General features: G+C 42.5%; 3 protein-coding genes across 3 annotated transcripts; 1 reads left to right on the top strand and 2 right to left on the bottom strand.

Annotated features, from left to right (window-relative positions):
- Positions 1–315: 315 nt before the first annotated feature.
- On the bottom strand, positions 316–2230 carry MELLADRAFT_88329 (uncharacterized protein; the record flags this gene model as incomplete). The annotated part of the gene is made up of 2 exons (XM_007411749.1): positions 316–1646; positions 1900–2230. The coding sequence occupies 2 exons, from the start codon at positions 2228–2230 to the stop codon at positions 316–318; spliced, it is 1662 nt and encodes a 553-aa protein (XP_007411811.1).
- Positions 2231–12170: 9940 nt separating this feature from the next.
- On the bottom strand, positions 12171–12709 carry MELLADRAFT_107905 (uncharacterized protein; the record flags this gene model as incomplete). Its single annotated transcript, XM_007411748.1, has 2 exons — positions 12171–12222; positions 12285–12709. The coding sequence occupies 2 exons, from the start codon at positions 12707–12709 to the stop codon at positions 12171–12173; spliced, it is 477 nt and encodes a 158-aa protein (XP_007411810.1).
- A 2888-nt stretch (positions 12710–15597) lies between these two features.
- MELLADRAFT_88330 (uncharacterized protein) lies at positions 15598–17538 on the top strand (the record flags this gene model as incomplete). The annotated part of the gene is made up of 5 exons (XM_007411603.1): positions 15598–16064; positions 16143–16222; positions 16279–16688; positions 16763–17018; positions 17087–17538. 5 exons carry the CDS (start codon positions 15598–15600, stop codon positions 17536–17538), a joined length of 1665 nt encoding a protein of 554 aa, XP_007411665.1.
- Positions 17539–17678: the final 140 nt, after the last annotated feature.

Genomic DNA, 17678 nt, shown 5'->3' on the forward strand with positions numbered 1-17678 from the left:
TATTTCTGAAATAGGCCTGTTGTTCTTAACTCCTCTTCCCAGACTTCGAGGTTCATTTCGTAGGACGATCTCTCCGGCCAGCTTTTTACGTCTTCTCCCCGGCAATTTAAGACAATAGGGTTAGTCAAACTTGAGTTTCCAACCTCACTTTAACCGTACATGCCGTCATCAGTTGTTTAAGAAGGTACGTTGGCATGGAGGATAGGATCGTGAGGCAAGGCAAAAGGCACATGGAGCGTGACGGGACAGGTCAAGGATCAGTACCATGAAAGGTAATGCATTTCATTCACATCATCCGGCCACGTGGGCTACAGCTTACGATCGCTTCCATCTCCCGTCATTTCCCTTCTTTTCGTGCCGCCTCTCAGGGCTTTTGCTACGCTCTTTCCTCTTTTCATCTCCCCATCGTGGGCCTCGGACATCACGATCTCGGTCTCTGTTCCACGGTTGAGCTCCTCTGTTTCTCTTACCACCACCGTTTCCACGATACGAACTTCCAGTTGCATGGCGATTAACACTGGTATGGTGATTGGGGGTGTACGAGGTGTTAAAGGTTGTACTGCTTGTGCTTGCAACCGGCTGAGAAGTCTTGGTCTGGTTGGTGTAAGGGCATATATTGGCTTTTGGACCATTTTCGGGGTAAGGATTCGTTCGGTAATATCGCTCATTATAGCTTTCGGCTTTGGTCTTTGCTTGAGCTAACAAATGGTCTTGCAATTCCGCCCAGTTCCCCATCGAGCTATCAATTGTTTCTCGCATTACTCCTTGTCTTACGAGCCGGCAATACCTCAATGCGACCATCCACCCAAAATCCTTCCTTAATTGCTTTACAATCACCATGTGACTCTCGAATTGATCCGCTACTGGACCCCAGTCCTGGTCTCGTAAATGTACGCACATCAACTCCATACAATCGCTCCAGGCCTCAAAATCCATTGTAAGTTCTTCTTTTGGACCTTCTCCTCCGTACAACCTCTTCTCCTTATCCGCTTTGTCTTCTGACTTCGGTGGTAACAGGGACCAGGCCATTTGGTCTCTAATCAGAAATTCTTCATCGAACACGGGTAAAGGGATGAAAGACTTGAGGCCTTTCAACTTCAAGGTCAGATGAGGCGATAAAGGTGTGATAGCGTCTCCCATCTTAGCTGGACCAGACCGGAATACGCGTCCATTGTGGATCATATCGCTGTTCGACAAGGTAAGTGAACCTTTCTTCGCCGTCATTAAAGCTTTTGCTTTATCTGACTCTTCCTGACTCGAGCATCCTTGGAACCAATCTACAGTTTCTTTGAGTGCTGACGTAGCAGTCGTTTTAATGATAGCTGGTTGATCTCGGTCTGCTGGGCCTTGTCGCTGGGTTTCACAAACAAAGGTCACGCTAGGGGCTTCCGGAGGTACTTTGGTTACTAGAAATGACCGGACGTTCGCCTCATCATCGGACGACTTCGATGACTCTTCATCCATCACGTAAGGATTTCCCGGCTCTTCTACACCGTCTTCCTTGTTCAAACGTTTTGTTAGGCGTCTTGCACCGGCGTCATCATCTCTATCGTAAGCGTCCTGGATCAACTCCACCAGAGCTTCTCTACGTGCTTCTGAATACGAAGGAATTGCAAAGGAACCACCCCAAATGTCAGCGTCCGTACCTCTACGTCGTGGAGGTTGATAGAAGTTTAAGCAACGTATTGTAAGCCCGCGCTGGCTGGGTCTTATTCTAAGCCAGACCAGGCGTGGTATCTACTGTAAGCCGATCCTGGCTGGGCTCCTATTTGTAGCCGGGCCAGGCTTTACGATCTCGTACGATCTTGTTGTGTTTACAAACGTTTCGCCATCATGAATGGTTGATATCGGATAGGAGGAGTGACAAATGGAAAGTTACATCAGTGAGTTATATCTTACCTTTTATTATTCTTTTCTCAATTTGATCAATATCCATCTGATCTGTTTCATCTTCTCTTTGTTCGTCTCCATCCACTTCTCCTATTCCACCCCATTCCTCGTCCTCTTCTGGTATTGGCTGATTCAATCTTGGCACATGCGAACATTCTTCTTCATCACTACCTTGCTCTTCTCTTCTGATGCCTTCTTGTTGCTCTTGACGTCTTCCTCCGTTTCTTCGTGGTGTTACTAGCCGCTCTTCTAGCTGTGTACCTGTTGCTGCTGCCTCTGCTCTTGTTAATCGTCTTTGAAGATTATTTGCTGCTCTGTCGATTTGATTTCTTAAAGCCATTTTCTTTCTTTGATTTCTTTCGTTTCTATTATTATTCACTTATGTGACTATTATGCAATTATTTTAAATTGAAATACGAGTTCTAGAGCAAAAAGGAGATGAGCGTCGACTGAAAGCTAGGTGAAGAAGTGTGCCAAGTGAGAATGTGTGATGAAGAAGCTTAGAGTTTGAAATCTCTAGATCTGAGATTTCAAATTCTCTCTTCGAGAACCTGTATGGTCTGTTCTTTCACGCATTCGCCCTTGACCTTTCACGTGAATGGACTATGCCACCACGGCGTGCCTTGTGGTGTCTTCAAACCAACCCGTACGCTGTGGGAGGTCTAAAAGCACACATATGCCCCTATAAAAACCAGGTCAAAAGGTCAATTACGAATAAACCCTCTGCAAGCAAGAGCCACTCACCTTACGGAAACCTCTACAACAACTCCAACAACAACAACAACACGGCGTTCAACACACACGCAAGTGGAAGTACGTACCAAGGAAATGGAGGGAACCGAAGGTCAAGAGGCGGAGGATACAAAAGCAGAGCTGGTTTCGAAAGTCGGTCAAACTTTGAGAGCCGAGGACCCAGATGGGGAGAGGAGAAAAAGAGAGAACGTAGTAAAAGCCCCGAGAGGCGGTATGACAAAAGATCAGACAGGAAATGGAAGCGTTCGTAAGCTACTTTATGTAGAAGGACAGAAATGAAATGTATTACCTTAAATGGTAGCTAACCAGTGACAATTTCCCCACCCTGAACCCTACCCTTGCCAATTTCTTGCCTTACCTATTGAATTGTGAATTGGTACCAAAGAGTAACACAATCACCCGTCCCTGATAGTACTAATGAGCAGATTCACAAAATAGTCTGCAATCAAAGAGGAGAAAATGTAAGAAGCTGGCCAGAACAACCATCATACGACATGAATTTAGAAGTGTGGAAGGAAGAGTTAAGAAAGGAAAACTTACTGGAGAAATATCAACACATGTTTAAGATGTTTAAGAAGGGGTTTACACAAGATATTGTAAATGCAGACATACCAAAAAAAAGATTCTATTGCCCCCCAAATCACACATCAGCTCAACAAGCAAAACAGAAAATAGAAGATAATTTCAAAACTGAACTTGAGGCGGGTAGGATGTATGGCCCTTGGACTCAAGAAGAAGTATACAAGAAAATCAGGTTTTTCAGAACGAATCCGCTTGGTGCTGTGATAAATGGTGATGGATCATTTAGACCCATAAGTGACCTGTCGTACCCAAGACATCTTAGAAACATTCAGTCAGTAAATGAAAACGTAGATGAGGAGGAGTTCGCTACCTCTTGTGACGACTTTAAAAAGGTGGCAGTTTTCTTCATTGAATATAAAGGGAAATTGCTACTCGGAATCTTCGACTGTGCCAAAGCGTATAGGCAAATTCCAGTAGTGGTTGATCAATGGAGGTTCTTGATGGTATTAGATCACTTCAACGGCGAAGTATTACTAGACACAAGGGTCCAATTCGGAGGCGTCGCAGGTTGTGGAACGTTCGGATGGGCTGCAGAGGCTTGGAAGGAGTTGATGGTGCATAAGTTTAAGATGTTAGCAGGTTTTTGTTGGGTGGATGACACGTTGTTCGTGAAACCGGTTGAAGACACGCAAGCAGGTAATATGGCCGACGTAGTGGAAGCAAGCGGAAGAATGGGTGTGGTTACAAATGAAGGAAAGTGGAGAGAGTTCAGTTTCAAACAGAAATATCTTGGTTTCAATTGGGACGAAGAAAACAAAACAGTAGGCTTACCTGAAAAAAAGTTGAAGTTAAGGATTACTCAAATAGAAGAATACTTGAAACAAGATAAGCAGTCCTTTAAAGAAACAGAAAAGATGGTAGGATGGTTGCAGCACGCCGCCTACGTATTCCCGCAAATGAAATTCTACTGCGCAGCAACGTATAGATTGTTACAGCAATGGAAACATAAGTACGCCTTACGAGACATCCCAGATGAAGTGTTGGAAGACTTACGAATCTGGAGAGAAACACTAATGACGGCAAATCCGCTCCGAGTCATCCCAAACCTGAAACCTGTACAATAGGGTGGGTCGGCAATGCTTCAATGTCGTATGGATTAGGCATTATAGTTGGAAAAAAGTGGTCCAGATTCAAGTTGAAAGACAATTGGGACAAAACTGACAATGAAGGATTGAAACGGGGAATTGCGTGGGCAGAAACAGTGGCAATTAGATTAGGATGGATAATGGTAAAAGGTTTGAAAGACGTAGAAGGAAACACTTACCTCGCGTTAACAGACAACACCGTGTCAGAAGGCGCGATCAACAACGGCAAGTCGAGGGATACACTGGTAAACCGCCAATGGAAACTCATACAGGCCGACCTATTAAAACACAATAGCGCGATAGAAGCAAAGCGAGTGCGCTCGAAAGACAACGCCGCAGACGCATTGTCGAGAGGCCTAGACTTGACAAAGAGGAAGCAGGATCAAATCAGGGTAAAGATACCATGTGATTTAGTAGAATTCTTGTGCCAAACTTGAAATGTAAATTGAAAGGTGACTTACAAAATATAACATAAAGTGAGTTACCTTAACAGAAGGGAGAGTGCCCACCTCGTAGAGGCGGGATTAAACATCGGTTCCATTGATATCATGGGCAAGTAACACCAAGCAGAAAGGCAGGTGGTGAAGAAGGAAGAAGAATTAAGAGGAGTATGTCGAAGTGATCGTCGAGAAATAAGGAACATGCCTCTAAGGCAGTCGTGAGAGCCAAACAAAACCTCGCGGGATACCAATAAAGAAATGAGACCAACCCGATAAAACGGGTCGGGAGAGGGCAATGACCCACCAATACTTAGGTCCCATACACAGGGGACAACATTAACAAACCATCTCAAATGCCTCCTTATCGAATGACCAGTCAACCCACCAGACACAACCCAATGTGATTACCAAAACTACCTGGTCACTTTGAGGACACATTTAGGAATGCTTTGAACGCAGGAGCACATATGGCGAAGAGTAGCTGGGCAACAACAACCTTGAAAGGCTATTTGTCAGGATTATCGAAATTTATAGAATACATAGAATCAGTAGGAAAGGTATTTGATGAACAATTAAGAATCCAACCAAATGACATCTAGAATTTCATAACATGGGCAGGACGCTCAGGAGTAATTAGCAAAGTTCAACCAAAAAGGAAGATTGTGTTGAAGACAATAGACAAGTATATTGACGGCATCCGAGTGTGGCACCTTGTGAAACATGTCAGGAAGATAAAACTAGACGATGCAATAATCAAACTGTTACTCAAGGCTACAAGGAAAGAAGAAGAAGGAGAATTACTCACGACACATAAGAATCCAGTTACAGTTCAACAATTATTCAAACTCTTAGACTACTGCAAAGGCCAATCAGAACATCATGAATTTGTAGCAGCCATCGCGTTAATAGCGTTCTGGGGTTTAATGAGACTTGGAGAGATATTCAGAAAGAAAGCAGAAGATGGAGCAATCTTGCGGCACCACGTCGAGTTTGGAAGGTCGGAATTAGGAGGTTGGGTAAAAATTCATTTAAGGAAAGGGAAAACGGCAACACCCGGAGAAATTCAAATTATACACCTCCACGAACAACCTTCGGTACTAGACCCAGTAGCAGCAATGAGAAGATTGATGCAGATGAATGCAACAGAAGACAGGGACAAGTTTTTGTTCAAGACAAAATCAGGAATTTTGAAGAAAGGAAAGTTCCTTAAGAGATTGGAAGAAGCTTGGGGGTCTTCAAGTACCCAGACTTGGTCCGGACACTCTTTCAGAGTAGGAGGAGCCTCCTTAAGGGCAAATTTAGATACAAAAGAAAAGCGGCTGAAGAAGTTAGGGAGATGGAAATCAGACTCACATAAGAGATATGTTAAAATTTTTACACTGAAAGAATGAGTAGATACAAAAGAATTCTTAACTGCAATAAAACTTCAGTAGTGTGGCCGTAAGAAACCTATTGCCAACAAGACGCTCTGGAAAGACGCACCGTAGATGGGGTTGACCGACAGGCCAAGGACGGTACGTCTACCCGCCAAACACCTTGGTAGAAGGGATGTCGATCAACCCATCCAGACACCTATAGGAGGGCGGGCGGGGTGGAAGCTGAAAGCGGCCCGCACTCAAGAAAGCTGGTTGTAGGAAACCAACTAAGTGGCGGGCCCAGGCTTCCCCCATATGGCACTGTCCTCACCACGGGGGCAAGGACAGTGCAAGGTGAGATATCACTACGTATCGCTGGAAGGCGGTACTATTGTGCACAATAGTAAACACATAGTAATTATGAGCCTTAATGAAAAAGAGAATGGATAGTATACACCATGAGGCATGAAATGGTGTAGGTGTCCATTCCTGTGAAATACTAAGGCTAACTCGTGAAAGTCAAATCTGTACAGATTCTCTGGTTAGGATTTGAAATTCTGAATTTCAACCTTAACCTTCATCATCTCCTCACACTCTTAGTCTTCACGCTTTGAAAGAAGCTTTTCATTTTTCAGCACTCAATCAACTCTTTGCTAGAACTTGTTTCTCAGATTTCCGTCCCTCCCACCCAATCTGAGACAAAGACGAGTTTGGTGATACCCACCCACCTACCCAAGCTGAAAGCGGCCCGCACTCAAGAAAGTTGGTTGTAGGAAACCAACTAAGAGGCGGGCCCAGGCTTCCCCCATATGGCACTGTCCTCACCACGAGGGCAAGGACAGTGCAAGGTGAGATATCACTAAGTATCGCCGGAAGGCGGTACTATTGTGCACAATAGTAAACACATAGTTATGAGCCTTAATGAAAAAGAGAATGGAATTGGTTCATCATGCTTATACATCTTGCTTTGTTTAGCTCCTCTCACATTTTCCCCTCCAAACCAATGATAGAGCATGAAGCAAAGTTCCAAATGTGAGCTTCCTTTCAAAACACATTTCTTTTTGCATCACTAAAGAAAGCTTTAATACTAATAATCAGAATTGTAGTTTTGCTCACGTATCATTAGTATGGAAAATAATGCTATCATATTTAAAAAAGAAGCTAAAGCAGAAATGGAATCAATGTGAGGTGAGTGGTTGATCATGAGACACTTCCATCATTCATATTCTGATTACTTTAACTTTCTGTTTGGATGAACTGCATCAAATCGTGATCAAAGAACTGGTGGGTCATCTTTGTATCACCTTGACAGTCACAATTATTGGTTATTGGTTATGATGATTATATTTGAAATGTTTTCACGGTTATGGTTCTCTGATTCATTATTTGATTTCTTTATTCTGTCTCAGTTATTTCATATTATCATCATTACATATGTTATTTCATATCTAACTCTCTCTTCTGTTGTTTGTTTTCACTACTTATACCTGTGAAGTTTTGCACCAAGAGTCAAACATCATCTGTTTTGATTCTTTTACTCATCATAAGCCTATCATATTGAAAAGCTTATTATCACGTGCATTACTCACAGGTAAGCTTGTTCTTTTTCATATTCACTTTATTTCTATCTTTCTCTCTTACTTGTGTTTGTTATGCAGTAGCTGTTGTGTGTTGAAGAAATAAAGATCATCTGTTTTGAATCTTTTACTCATCATAAGCCTATCGTATTGACAAGCTTATTATTACGTGCATTACTCACAGGTTATGAGCCTCTTACCCGGGTAATCACTTTAATTCTGCAAATACGTCATTGATTGGCACGATTTTTTTTGGAATCAAAAATTCATTCCTTTTTGAATGTCTTCATCCAATTCTGGGATTGAATCTTCTGAGCGTCAACAGTCTGCTTCATCTCCAACTGTATCCGCTTCTTCAGGTCATCCTACCATCGCTTCTGCTCCATCTCCAGCCGCATCTGATTCCTGCGATACTTCAACTATCACCTCATCATCTACGGCTGTTCCTGTTTCAGACCACCTGTGTAGCCTCTGCAAAGTGACACATATACCCTTAGCAAATGGCACTGTATAGACGACAGTCAAGCCGGACCTTTGCAGCAGAGCTCTCCAGCGGCCCTGGAGCGCTTTTTCTTGCCCCTCAACTCTCAAGTTGAACACTTTTCAACAATGACAGAACTATTATTTGGACAATATATAGCCATAGTTCAACTTTATCAACATTTCATCATCCTCAAAAATAACAACTCCACCAGCAAGGTGTCCAGGGCAAAAAAAACGCTCTGAGAGTACCTCAGAGCGCTCTGAGGCCTCTTCAGAGCGCTCTGAGGCCTCTTCAGAGCGCTCTGAGGCCTCTTCAGAGCGCTCTGAGGCCTCTTCATACCCAGAGCGCTCTGAGGCCTCTTCAGAGCGCTCTGAGGCCTCTTCAGAGCGCTCTGAGGTCTCTTCAGAGCGCGCTGAGGTCTCTTCAGAGCGCGCTGAGTGAACTTTCATACCCAGAGCGCTCTGAGTCCACACACAACCAAGACCCCACCTTCCACACCACCATTGCTGAGCACTTGCCAGCGGTTCGAAAGCCTTCTCGCACCTAACAGCTCTCAACTTCTCGAGTAAGGCCTCATGAACCTTCAACATCACCATCTTCGAGCATCCGCCGGTTCAAAGCATCAAATATCAAGACGAGAAAACTTGTGATTCACGACCTTCACCACACATCAACTCATGCCAGACTTCACAACTCTATATATCAAAAGGCAACTCATCAAATCTCAACCCTTTCAATTCATCAATTGAATCATTGAATCATCAACCAAACAGAATTTCATTTTTAACTCTTTCATTACTTAAGAACGTTACACAACAAGAATCAAAACCATTCCATCCTATCTATCAAGCTTCGATCTCTGGCTCATCTTCGCTATCTTCGCCAGCATCTCCGTATTCACGAACCTCCTGCTCCTCTACTCTTTCATCGTCATCAATGGCCTGCAACTCGATCAAATTATGCTCATCCACCTCGTCATCTCCTAGAGGTACTGCTTCAAGGATCTCAGCACGTGAGTTTGCCTGCCAGGCAATTCTACTTCTCAAAACCAAAGCCCCCCACTGATTTAAGACCGCTATTTTGTTTATAGCTTCAAGGCTGCTATAACGTTTTGTACGATTGATCAGCCCTAGCATACCTCCGCTCCAGAACATCCACACGCGAGTATACTTTTGCGTCAGGCGAGACAAGAGGGATTTTAGAACCTCTTTACTATTCTTCAACTGATCTTGGGCTGTTCCCTTTTTTATTCCAACTACATCGATTATCCATCTGTTTGCGATATTATCAGGATTTTCATCTGGTATCCGATGCAGAAGACTCAATGAGTTGTTAACGAGTAAGATTGGACCTCATAAGCACTTACCTTGTGAATTGAGAGCTGTTGCGAGCACTGACAGCTTCTCCTCAATATTAGCTGCCCACTTCACGGATTGTCTACACTCGCGTGCGAGTCTCCCAAGCTCATCACTTGCATGAGTCTTATCACGCAGTGCCTTGATGCCATCCTGGGTCTTCTTGTCAACTGCCCATGGTTCACCCGGATGGGTCAGCTGGCCGATGTCCCAGAACGCATCGAACACTGAAAGCCTTTGGATGTCTTCGAACTCGGGGCAAGCAATTGGATCAGTTGGAGAGAACTGCTCATTATACTGCAAAACATTACGTTGATAGGTCTCATATTTAGTTTTTAGAAGAGATTGTTTATCCCTCAAATTTTTCTTGGCCTTTTGTTGAGTTCGTGTTCCTTTCATACATTTTATCATCAGCCCCTCATCTTGACTTAAAATCAAAGTATTTTTAAATTTACCAGTTCTCTCATCACTCCTCTTTTGCATTTCAAAAACATCCACCTTAGCCCCGTATAACTTGGCTTTAGCCACTTGTATTCTGATGAGCTTGCGCCCTTTGGGGGCTTTCTCTGTCAACCAATTGTATGAAGATGAATAGAAGTTGTTAGTTGCCTACTTGAAGCGCCCGGCATGTCACGATAGTGGTCTCCCCCAAGTTCCCCGACCAAAGCCTCAATATCAGCGTCAATAATCTGTAGTGTACGTGGTAGATGAGCGAGTTTTGATCTGTCCGTGTCGGTGCGAAGGCTCACCTAGCTCCATCCGAAGAGTATTCGGTGAAGAAGAGTCTTCATGGAGCTAGGGCGTCTCTGACTACAAGTAATCCAACTACCCGTCTACAACCATACATCTAAGCCATACCTCTACATGTAACACCTTACAGCTGCTCCTCCAAAGATACCAACTTGTTCAATTTGACATTCAAATTTTGAGAAGTCTCCTTCACCAGCACCTGAAGTTGACATTCTCGTTGACGGTTCCACTGATCTGTTAAATACTCGTCAGAATATGTAGGATTATCCTTTTGTAAAGCATCCAAGTGTTGACAGCTTTGGCTATACAGGCTGTAACTGGTGGACAATCGCTGGAGTAGCCATCGTACTACATATTATTCCGACAAAATGTTTCAATATTTGACCAGTCAAAGAACAGTAGAATCATACTGTACCTGATACCTTACGTCCAGCCTCATTGATGTGGTGAGTTCGTAGCTCCAAAGCACAAAGGCGGTGGAATGCGGTGGAATACCTCAGAGCCCCAACCAAGGGGGCTAGCTTTGACCAGATCCTCTCTAGTCCTTCTCCATCCGAAAGGCCCCAGTCCTCGTTGAGTCGAGGATTATACTGCAATTGACACGACCATTGATGGACGTATGAATGGAACACGCTGGTTCCGAATTTCAGCTGATTATTAGCACGAGCACAAGTGAAAAAGTTCCGCTGTACAAATGAGCAGTGTGGTCAATAGATCACTCGTTTCAAGGTCTCAAGCTGTGAAAGTATGGACTCAAAACAAGTATTTACGTACCTTTATGATGCTCTTTTCCAAGTTGCATCCGATGTTGTATAGTATAGCAAACTTGAGCTTTTCAACAGTATCAGTGTCTTGACCCAATTCCTTGAGGATTTGATCTATCATGGATAGCGCGTAGTATCCTCTGTTGTATGAGGCAGGTTGTCAGCTCAAGTGAAGTACAAAGTTGATGGGCTAACACATACCGCTCGCCAGTCTGTATAATATTGATAAACTTGATGAGGTGGTCATGTCGGCATGCCATCCCCATCAAGCCTGTTTCATAAAACCCCTTCCAAGTCTGACGACCTCGGATGTCGTTTGCAGCAGTGTGCTGGTTACTGCACGGATCCTACATAGACAGAACAAAAAGTTAGTACTAGATACCAATAGTTATTTAAACAGGAGACAAATAGTTTCACAATAACTTCTTCTTCTCGGGCCGATTTACTGCCTTGACGAGGTACCTGTCCCATTCGGTCTTCCCAAATCTTGATTTGTTCGGGTTTGATGAAAAGCGAGGGGATTACCCCACTCTCACCTCTCCACGTGGCACTCGCAGCTGCATGCCGGCGATGTTGAAAATTGCCATCAAGGCAAATTATATGGTCTGGTTCGTTGGGACGTTTCCCAGGAACCTTCGGTCCGAAGCAGGGGGGGCAGTTTGATGCGAGCTTCTCGGCTGGCAAAAGACAAAGAGCTGAAGCAGACAATTCGTCTTCAAGACAAATCATCTCACGGTACGCATCAACTGCTTGCGTAAAGTTGTCACGTAGATCTCGGGTCTAAAAACCATCAAGGTCAGTCAACGGTGGAAGACATCATTTGAGAAATATGAAACCCTTACTTGTTCGGTACCAGGAACCAGAAAGAGAGGGCTCCCAAGTCCAGGAACTCATTGATTGCTTCTAAGAAAGGTGATAGCCGAACAGTGCAATATTTCCACATTGCATGATGAAACGCTAGCAGGCGAATCGAGAAGGCCGTCCGAGGCCTCACTGGTGTTCCGCCTATGTATCCTTTCCGTACTAATTTAACAATATCAACAGTACACCCACATCTTTCAAGCGATATCTTCTTACGACCTTGTTTTAATAGGAAAAAGAATCAGATTCCCGATAGAAAAAATTACTAGTCAGATCAATCACATCGACCTCGACTACACTCTTCTTCCAACTCGGGCATGCACATGCTATATTGAAGTCGTTGTTCCATGTTGCTTCATCCCCCCATTGACGAGTCTTGAGGGAACACCTCATGAAAGAAACAAATAGATCTGGAACTATCTTCTTCCAGTTCGCTTCCTTGATAAGAGTACGTTCTTGATAAGTTACGCTCTTGAAGTATGCAGATCGCAGACCGGGTGGGTGAATTTCAGTTGCATCGTTCACCGGAGTAATGTTATTAACTTCATCTGTCAGTTGTAAGTGGTTGTAAATATCTTGTTGCTGCTCATGCTCATCAGGACTATCCCTGTCATTGCGGGTTGGGGCATTCGCAGGGTTGTCTCGATTCGGCCTTTCTTCTAAGCCTGCGATTCTACGATGCGAGGCTTCCGCTTCGCGTTGTAGAAGCCGAGCTAGTCTTTCGCTGGCACTTCCAGGGGGTGGCCTGGCCGGGGCTGACTGCTCTCGCTGACGTTTGTTAGAATCTGGAATGAGGGATCCGGGTAGTACCATGATTTAGTTCAAAATGAAAATGATACATGAGGATGAGGTGCTTCAGAAATCGAGGATGAATGGTACTCGATTCAGATGTATCATTAATCAGTGTATACAAAATGACCTTGCCCAAAGCAGCCGGAAGATCACTATGAGCCAATGACGTTAAATTAGGTTATTTCATGTGACAACACCTGCCAACTAAGGAAAGTCTTGGTTGATTGAAAATGATAATCAAAGAAGAACCGCTGCCAACCATAAAACGGCTTGTGTTGAGAGTGTTAAAGAACACTCTTGTGAAGAGATAGACAGATAGGTTCTCACTACACAAAATGTCATCTTTACCGGGCGGTAAAGAAAACTACTGCCATAGAAAAGTCCTGAGGCAACAGGAAGAGAGCTAAAAATCTGAAAAAATATGCACCTTGTTCCTAGATGTTGGGGCGTCATGACGAGTATTTTTTTGTATTTTACAAACAGATATTGGTTAATGTACTAACAATAAAGGCTGAGAATCATCAAAAATCGACCTGTAACAATACCTGAAATTTGGCCCTTGACTTTGAAGACAGAATTTTGAAATCTTCTAACATCAATAACTTTTGCAGTTCTGAATCAAATCACTCGATTTGAAGTGCATTAAAAAGGTGAGCCTTTCCTCTACATTTTTCATTGAGACATCACATCTGTAGCTGGTCTACAAAAGATCCTACAGAGCTATACATGCAGAACTGTTTGAACATATGTAGAGTGTTAAATGACTAGATAGCACCTTACTAACATTATGAAGTGTGAAGGAGAATAGTTCAGCTTTTGAATGAACCAAAAATCGAGTTATTTGGAGCAGAATTGCAAAAGTTATTGAAGTTTTTAGACCACAAAATATTGTCTTCATACTCATGACCCAAATTTCAGGTATTGTTACATGTGAGTTTTTGATGATTTTCAGCGTTTATTGTTAGTACATAAACCAATATCTGTGTGTAAAATACAAAAAAATACTCATCATGACGCCCCAACATCTAGGAACAAGGTTCATATTTTTTCAGATTTTTAGATCTCTTCCTGTTGCCTCAGGACTTTTCTATGTCAGTAGTTTTCTTTACCGCCCGGTAAAGATTACATTTGGTGTAGTGTCTGTCTTAGCATCTCTCAAGTTGATGTGCGTCAAGCTCTACTATCAGATCTACTATCAGCGTTGCTAGTGATTTTAATCTAAGAAACAGGGCGCTGTCCTTAACAGCAATCAGTTGTGTAGTTGTGTAGCAGAAAGGTCAAGGCATGATAAAAGATATCAAAAACCTTCAAACAACTGTGCTGTTCTTATTTAATTTGCTCATGACTAAGACCATTGTTACTACAGTGACAATAAGAGTCTTCAGCATAGATAAAAGATAAAAATCTCCAAAAGGTATAACTTCTGAGAGTCTGAAAAGGCATAACCAGCGTAACTGTTATAAACTGTCACGTTGAAGAGACACTATGTTATTATTATATAACTTTTAGAGACTTGGTGCATCAGACTCATACTAACTATTCATGAGAGGGTTCAATGAGGTCCATATATAACTCAGATTCTTCAACGGAAGAATCAGCTGGATTCTTTTCCACTTTGAATCAATGTTATCTGTGTGTGATCATGATGAGATTTAATATTGGTGATCTGACCCCATTTTTTTTTCTTTTTTTTTGGCCAAAGTCAAAGGCATATACTCCCCCATCATGAAACCGGTTGATTTTCTGATTTTTATCAAAAATCGAAGAATTTTTCCTTATGCAGTGTCACCAGAAAAATAGGCCAAAATATGACTAATGAGGCCATAACTGATCATTGCGCAAGGTGAACACCTCAAACATGTATTTTTTCTAAAAGCCGTATAGTATAGAAACATCCAACAGCTTCAACTTTTGGGTTTGCACAAGTTTTGCAAAAGTTTTACTTGCAAAATGTCTTCCGGCAAATATCAATGACAGTGTGACAAAGCCACTACGTTTGCCCATTAGAAGGATATGTGTGGGGTGAACACCTCAAACATGAATTATTTTAGAAGACCTAAAGTATATAAATATCTAACAACTTCAACTTTTGGGTTTGCACAAATTTAGCAAGAGTTTTACTGGTGAAGTGTGTTTCTGCAAACATCAAAAACAGTGTGACAAAGCCACTGCTTTTTCCCGTTAGTAGTCCTTGTGCTGATATGGAGACTACCAAGCACAATAATTATCATATAATTAAAGCCCAAAAATCCGATACACCTTCAAAATGCTTGCTTGCACATGTTGTAAAAAAGTTCTACTTGTCCTGCATGTCAATTGATGGCTCAGTCGCTGTAGGTTTGATCAGTGATATATCTTTATCATGTATGATGAACATATATAACTACGTAAGGCACAATATCATTGTATGTCTAAGTTTAATTGTTTTCAAGAACCACACATGCCAATTCCTACTCCTTTCCAACTCATTGGCATTATATATTCCATTGATTGATGTGTTTTATAAAACTATATTCTGAAAGTGTGACGATGCTTTACCAGCCCTTCATTGCGGAACTTGATCTCTCTTCAATTGAAATCAATAGCTGGCCCTTGTATTGAATTTCGATGCTCTTCAAGATTATCCTTTGATTGAACCTTCACACCCGTCCAGTTTGATAACATACTATTGAAAAGTTGAAATTTTCCCTTGAAGCAGGTAGTTACATCTTAAATTTGAAATAAAGTGTATTGAAATTACAATCAGTATTGAATACTGCTTTTTGGAATAAGTGACTTTTAAATCGTTTTTTTCCCTCTTTTGAAAAAACACCCAATCCAAATCGTTCCGACCTGTTTCAACTCACTCTCAAAAAATTCACAACAACCTCATCAATCAAATCTTCCTCCTTGCTTCAAACAAACCATCAATGCCTTCTTCCACCCGCTCAAAAGCCAAACGTGGCTCTGCATCTAATCGTAGCTCATCTACTAAAAGCAAGAAGAAAACTCCTCAAAACAAAAAGAACAAATCAACTACTGCTGAAACGAACTCCAAAACTCATGATCTGGATGAAGACGAGGACGGAGCCAATGCCTTTCAAGACGAGGATGAACCCAATCAGGAACCCTCTGCCACCGCTAAAAAGTCCAAGACCAATCCGGCTATCTTTCAGTCTCGCTTCCCCGGTCTTGAACTTGACTCCTTTGAACAGGAACTCGATTCCTGGACTATTGTCCAGCTCCAGGAATCAATAATTCAACAAGACTCGCGCCGGAGTACTGCTCCAAAAGAGATAAAGAATCTTGTCAAACTCGTTCGAATGGAATTTGAAAAACGCATCCTCATGATTGCGTTGATGGCTGGGGTTCCAGAGATTGTCATCTGGAACTTAGTGTAAGTTCAATGCCTATCTCGACATGTCCTCATAATCCTTATAGTATTCTAGCTGATCAACCACCTTGTATATCTTAGAGGTATTGGGAAGAAGAAAGTCAAGGCCAACCCTTGGATTCGATTTCTTACCTTCTGTGTGAAATGTCTGGGACAGCAACGTAAGTAATACATTACATTCATTCATAAAACTGATATTAACCATTGCTTTCTCTAGTGCCTGATCGTGACAATAAAGATGCTTGGACCAAACGAAATCAGGAGATGGCGGATATCTGGCATTCACTGAACAAGGACCAACAGGCAATATTCAAAGATCCTTACTTCTTTGCCCTGGCCAACCTTCCCGACTACTCGAATGCATCACTAGGTGAAGATGACAAGCACATCAACGACGAGAACGACGAGAACGAAAACGGAGTGAACTTGAACCACTTCGACACCGTTACTCCTAGCCCAACAATTCACAAACTTTCTGACGAAGACAAAGCGAAATACAAGCCACTTTTCAAAGACTTGGTAAATGTTGAGAAAGTACATTCTTGCCACGGAAAGCCGGATCCCTCACCATCAATCGCAACCTTACAAAAACAATCTATGATTGCTGTTCGAAAGGCTCATCATGATGTAAGGTTTTCTTCCGGTTGATTGCTGCACCTGGTGAAGCTCAACAGCTTCTTACCACATTCTTTTGTTTGTAGTTCTCTGTTGTCTGTCAACAAAATCAAATATCGTACTATCTAACTAGTGCGAGCTGTGGTGGTCTCAACGGATGGTTGCAAACGTTCTCAAACAACGTGAAATTCGCTGAATGGGCATTGAATGTAAAACATATTCCTGACAAGTTTCGTACTTACGTACATGGATTAGATGCTGCCAAAGAGATCGAGGGGAAAGTCCCACAAGCGAGTGACCGTAGAAAAAGTCAACTGGGGTGTATGCTAAATGCATTGTTAAGTGAGTTGTTTTGATATATCTGACTCAATTGCTTGAATCACGACAATCTGACTTCATTAATGAATCAGAGCCTTATGGTCATGACACATTCCCAAAGCTCGATGATCCTGCTCAAAGAATGAACAGGAAAGGCTGGGAACTCAAAATTGTTCAGAAGTCCGGCAGTCTTCTCAAACCGGAGGAACTTCTTCGTGGACACCGAGGTGTAACAGATGCAATGGTTCAGGCCTGGATTAAGGACATCGAGAACGGGCTTTTTTTGATTGAAACAAAGGTTGCTGAAGATGGCAAGACATCTCAAAACGATCATCAAGACGAATCGCAGCAATCAGGAGGTCCTATGCAAGAACAACGCTCAAAACAAAAGAAAAAAAGGAGCGGTAAACATCAAAAATCAAAAGAGCCAACTCAAAAGCGACACAAAACAAATAAACAACCACTTGAGGCAGAAGACGATGATTCCGATTCAAACACTATGAGCTCTGACTCGTCAGAAGAAGAAGAAGAAGAATTTGAGTGAAGATCTACTGTCATATATGTGATTTGACCAGACTCAAGCTTATTACATCAAACAGTCAAAATTAACTCAAAGTTTACTTCATCAATGTTTCTGTCCTTTTCATGTATAATGGTCTTGTGGTGTGACCTCATCCAATGGCT

This window comes from Melampsora larici-populina (assembly GCF_000204055.1).
Source record: "Melampsora larici-populina 98AG31 unplaced genomic scaffold MELLAscaffold_26, whole genome shotgun sequence".
Lineage (NCBI taxonomy): Eukaryota > Fungi > Basidiomycota > Pucciniomycetes > Pucciniales > Melampsoraceae > Melampsora > Melampsora laricis-populina.